A 6033-nucleotide genomic window follows, 5' to 3' on the forward strand; every position below is an offset into this window, starting at 1 on the left:
AGCGTGAAAACTACATGGATTGCAAGTATGGACTAAAAAAATGCAGTTGTAGTCTGAAAATTGCTTATGAAAATTTTATGGGAAATAATTGTATACTTCCTTCTCTGTTTTTTTTTTTTTTTGTTGTTGTTGTTGTTAGGGGCCTGGAACCAGACAGTAATTCTGATTGAGCTTTTTGCATCATAGATACTTCTACCGCTTGCTTTCTGGACCAGAGCCTTTGTCAACATTTGAGAAAGAACGTGCTTGGCATGTACCTGATGAATTAGATATTCTGGAGATGAAGGTTTACCATCTGTTATGTTTAATCCAACTAACTTGTCTCTTTGATTTTGGTTGGTTTTAATTTTTATAAACATTCTGGGACTGTGGTACGATACTTATGTGGCTGTCATTTGATTATCATGCAGAAAGCTTGCAAAATCTTAACTGGACATCATGATTTCAGTTCGTTCAGGGCTTCTGGTTGCCAGGTTTTTCTTATATCTCAGAATATTCAAATAGTCAAAATTATACGCTGGGAAGCTTCAAGAATTGGATAGTTTTATGAATTTTTTGAGTGAGCAAGAGATCGTGGATTCTTGAATTTAATAGTTAAACGCTTTTTTGGACTTGTCTAGGCCTAAAGTTATTTTCCATTTCATCTTGTTATGCAAAAAGTTTGGCCCCTATCCACCTTGTGGCAGCAATTATTGTCGACCTGAGTGTTGTCCTATGTGAAGTGTGTTTCAGGTAGGAGTTTGGATTTGCATTTATGATGGAACTTTCTAGGTCTAATTTATATTAACTTTCTTGTTTTGGGAAGTTTGGTCCAGTTATACATGGGATATGCTGGGGAAGTTGCCCTTACTGAGCAAGTAGAGTCCTTGAATATTTCACTAAACGTTGCTTGTTGCCCACCAACTAATAAGATTCTCTATTGGTTTGTGTCTCAGTTTCAAATCAGCTTTGATTACAATTCACTACCGGCTGAATACCTATGATATATCTAGAGGGTCCAGTTTGTAAAAGAACCTAGAGGCTTCCAAGAAGTCGCGGTACATTTTCAGCTTCAACATTGTAATATATTTTCAGGTTCAACATTGTAACAGTATTGCCAGATGAAAACAAATCTTCGTAAAAATAAATAAATAAATAAAAGCATCCACAAGCTTTCTGCATTCCCACGAATAATGCTGTCTTAAACTATGTCCTAGTACATAAAATTTATGGCTTGCCATGAGTAAAGTCTGCCCATGAATTCTGACAGTAATCAAATTTATGTGAATAGATTTTCCATAAAGGATGTTAATGAAGGGTGAACTTAATAGTTTGGAATGGAAGACGTACAGACCCTGAATGGAAGAGAATGAACTTGGGCATGAGAGAATAATAAAACAACACTCACGTTCTATAGTTCAGTTTCTGTATAGATAGCTGAAGTTTCATTACTTTGGTACCATGTATCTAATAAATCTATAATTTTATTCACGAGTAACACTGTCCAGTACTTTTCAAACCAAGTCAGTCGAGGAATAAGGTGCTTGTTCTTTTTTCTCCTTGGTGATGTTTCCTTTTTTTCCCCTTTTTTCCTTCTTTTTTTCTTTTTTTTTTCTTTTTTTTCCCTAATGATTTTCCTATTTACAGGCAGCATCACCAATTAGAACTTTGGACGAGCTCCATATATCTGAAGTTCTTCCATCTCCATATTTTCCTTCTTATGTTGAGAGAAAAGAAAAGGACTTACATTCACCTTCAGATAATTTGAAAGCATCTCATTTGCACATTAAAAAATTTGATGCAAGCACTCATAAGTTTGGCCATAGAAGAAGTCATCGTTGCTACATTGTAACAGCTAGAGCCCGTTCATTCCTTTACCATCAGGTCAGTTATGCTTCACTGTGGATCAATAATTTAATCGTAACTGTACTTATGCATAGAGATGAGAAAATTAACTGAAAATATGATTGTGATATCTGTTACTTCATTATATTGCTACTGTTGTCACAGAGTTTTTACCGGTTGTAGTACTGACATGATTGTAAATCTTGATACCTCACATGCATATTCATTGTTTTAGAAATCAGTCAATATGGCTCAGATCCTGGTGAATGTCTTTCGACCCTTTACTACAATAGGGAAATAGTTGGTTTTGTCATTTTCTCATTTGTAGTACTGACATGATTGTAAATCTTGATACCTCACATGTGTATTCATTGTTTTAGAAATCAGTCAATATGGCTCAGATCCTGGTGAATGCCTTTCGACCCTTTACTACAATAGGGAAATAGTTGGTTTTGTCATTTTCTCATTTATTATTATCTTATGACTGATGTAAATTTTAGAAGGATGAGGCAACTTGTTATTGGCTGATGACTGATGTAAAATAGACACAAGCCAATATATAGATGATATGGGGTGGGACATATTTAACTATACCTTATTGAGTCCATTTATTTACTTTTCTTACCATCATTGTTTTAAATTTTCCTGATGTAGTCGATATATCAGCCGATCATATGTAGTCGATATATCGGCCGATGTATCTATTTATAAGTCTTGCCAATTTCTGGGCTATATATCCATGATGTGGCCGATATATTAGCCTATTTGTTGGCTGATATATTCGTTCGTATATGGCTTGTCACAAAGCAATATAGTTCTGTAAATTTTCTTAATGTTTTTTAGCAAAAAGTCTAGCCTTGTGATGCTTTTGAGCAAATTTTAGTTGACTTTTTCCCCTCTAAGTTTCTATAGTTGGTTAGTGATCCTAAGCATAAATTATTTACATTTTTGTATGCTTAGATTTTGTCAAGTGTGTTTAGATTACATTTTAGGATATCATATTATATATGCATATCATTCGATGTGGCACCCCGATGTTTACTACATATCCCTGATATTTTCTTGATATTCACAATCCAATATGAATTTTGAAAATCTGCAATCGATATTTCCCCTATATCCGATATTTAAGACCTTCCATAAATCTTAACATATTCAACAAAATCTGCAATCGATATTTCCCCTATATCCGATATTTAAGACCTTCCATAAATCTTAACATATTCAACTGAAATGACAGTCCAAAAATAGTTGACAATTTTGTGCAACTACATTTCAAAGGCTTGCAAATTGTTTTATAGATTGAACAATTAACACTATATTTATCAAGGTCGCAAATTTGGATGAAAATTATCAAGATAACTAAGGGACATAGTAAAGATAGTAACAAAAGTATAAAAAGAAGACCCAAAACAATGTTTAATTATTCTGTAAACTTATCAATGGAAAAGATTTAACCCCAAATCCTTCCCTACGGATCACACAAAGAAGGATTTGGCAAAAAAATTTCCTGTTCAAATTTAATGTTTGACTATTCATATGAAAGATTTATTTCTAAAGTTCATATTCATCATTTAAAGTATTTTTTGGCCTAAGCATTCAACAGGCAAAATGAACAATATAAATAGCTATTTTGTTTGTCTAATGGTGTAGGCTGAAGAATATTGAAGACCTAACAAATATTGGCAAGCAAGTGTTAGATCAAGATGCAATTCTTGTATCAATTTTTTTGTCATAATAAGTAAAGTGCTATTTTTGACCTTTGATTTTGTGTCTACTTGATTTACAGGAAGACATTTTAATGTTTGATTTTTAGACACTTTAAATGATACTTTTAACATTAGTAGATTATAAAATGGATGCACCAACATGTTCCAATAAAGCTTTCTGGCTCCAAATCCTTCTTAAAGGGATTAAGCATCCCTCCGTCTCTCCCAACCTCCTTCCTTTCCTACACCATCACTTTTTGACCACTTGGAAGGATGCATATACTGAATACACTCGTCAATTTGTAATTACATTCAGTCTGAAGAATCCAAGAGTCTGGTGACTGCTAAGTTCTATCTATGGACTTGTTATGCTTTGGTTTGTTACTGCTTTACTTCTGTCTGGTAGTGGTTTTCACTTTACATAAGGACAGTCTGAAACCTCTCACTCTGTCTCTATTGTATCTTCAGCGAGCAACATAAATTTCAAGGTCAATCAATCACTGAACATCTGCACCTGGCTAAAAGTTTCAATAATGTTTGCAGGTTAGACTACTCGTAGGTTTGCTCAAATCTGTTGGTACTGGGGAAGTGCCTACCAATAAAGGTCTGTTTGCACTTATATACCTCAGTGTTTTCAGTTTCTTTCTGTATAATTTCTATTTTTAATAATATAATTTTATGCAGTTGAGGAAATCTTGAATGCAAAGTCAGTGGCTGCTGCAAGTCCTATGGCTCCTGCTTGTGGTCTCTATCTGGGAAATGTTGAGTATGAATTCTCAAATGATTTTCAAAGATAACACTCATTTTGGTTCATGATGGATTCCCCATGTTATTCCTTATTGGCAGGTATGTGTTCAATGGAGTCTTTTCTTAGTATTTTTGGGTGGGTGTTAGTAAAAACATTTGATTATTTTAAATATGTTTATTAGATAAAAAAATAAAAAAGAGGATTCATGTTTGCCTAGATAGATCTGGTTAATCTTAATCATCATCATAATTGAATAGGTAATGTGTATTAATAAAGTGGGCGGCAGCTTTACTTTTTACGGTGCACTAACTTTATTTTGAGAGGACTGGAATGAGTGGGTTTGTGATTTGAAAAATTGTTAGCCTATCAAGGGAATATCACTTGCAAACTTATCCATAGGAATTGGCCATTTTTAAGGTTCCTTAAGAAGTGCTAGGAAGTAATATTTATATTTCATTTTTCTTTCTTATAACTTCATTATATATATTATATTATTATGTTAAAATCAAGTTCATGCAAATCAGATGATGCAACATAGCTTCAGACCAAAATGCCCAATGTCTTCTTTAAGGTAGAAATAGTCCTCTATCTTGCCTTCTCTGAACTCTAATTCGTTTGAAGATATTCGGCAATTGTCAAAGTGAGAATAATTTACTTATTCTATTGGATCTCTCAGCTTCTTGCTTTAGAAACAGATTCTGCGTGCAGTTGACTATTGCAGTCTTGTCTACTTTCTTGTGTTGTTTGTGAAGTATATATTGCCATTTAGTTCAATTTCTCCAGTGCAAGTAAGCTAGGAATCTCTGTCCATTTCTTTGGGGCCTTGCTTTCGAAACAAACGAAGCAAAGAGGTTCTCAAAAAAATCCTTTTCAAACAATTGAACTAGCAAGTCATATCCCAGATTAGTTCTTTTCTTTTTCTCTAAAAAAAAAAGAAAAAGAAAGAAAAAAACATCTCACCTTTGGATAGTATGCAGGTTACTATCATACAGAAGTTTTTTGTTTCTCTTTTTCTTTTTAGATATTCATAATAACATCATAGACCTTAGTTGCACTCATCAAGAATATAGCTTATGTCTCAAATTTTCTGACGCCTAAAATATATGACTGCAGGCTAAATGTTACTTCTCCAGTATATGTACTCCATCCAGTCAAATATGCAAATATTTCTCGTGTCGCCTGTTGAGTGTGAATTGATGAGCATTGCTGACTGACTAGACACAGTTTATTTCTCTGTGTAACTAGTCTGTAGTTGACTTCTACCATGCAAGGGGTTACACTTCTTATGCAACTCATTGGAACCCTTCATTGGATGTAATATTTTGGGCAAAGAAAGAGGCTCTTTAGTACACGACTGGCATATATAAATCTCTATTTTTGGCTTGCAAGTTAATTACAATCTGCAACCTTAGGTCCCCTTTTGTGATCTTAGTTTCAGTGACTAAATTTGTTAAGGATGCGTTTGGATTCGAGGATTTGATTTCAAATTTCAGAATTGAATTCTGAAATTTGAGATCCAGAATTTCAAACTCAATTCCTTCGTTTGCGAAACATCCAAATTTGAATTCTATAATTCAATTTGAAATTCATGTTTGACAAATTTTAGAGTTTCAATTTTAAAAATTTTAATTGAGTTTGTCATCTAGTAGAATTCTAATTTCTAAACTAAAATTGTAGCTCGAATATAATTTAGAAATAAGATACTCAATTTACATAAGGTTTGCATCAAATTTGTTGAAATAAATGCCTCAA

At 33.4% G+C, this 6033-nt stretch overlaps 1 protein-coding gene across 2 annotated transcripts in view; it reads left to right on the forward strand.

The window, feature by feature from the left end:
- Positions 1–5698, forward strand: part of LOC109843968 (tRNA pseudouridine synthase A) — a 14140-nt gene extending 8442 nt beyond the window's left edge. For both annotated transcript variants that reach the window (XM_020412967.1, XM_020412968.1), the window contains 6 exons: positions 187–286; positions 411–473; positions 1627–1863; positions 4077–4137; positions 4218–4379; positions 5395–5698. In XM_020412967.1, coding sequence (XP_020268556.1) covers positions 187–286; positions 411–473; positions 1627–1863; positions 4077–4137; positions 4218–4330 — 574 coding nt within the window. In that variant the 3' untranslated portion in view covers positions 4331–4379; positions 5395–5698. The remainder of the gene's footprint in view (positions 1–186; positions 287–410; positions 474–1626; positions 1864–4076; positions 4138–4217; positions 4380–5394) is intronic.

Source organism: Asparagus officinalis, chromosome 5 (assembly GCF_001876935.1).
Source record: "Asparagus officinalis chromosome 5, Aspof.V1, whole genome shotgun sequence".
NCBI lineage: Eukaryota > Viridiplantae > Streptophyta > Magnoliopsida > Asparagales > Asparagaceae > Asparagus > Asparagus officinalis.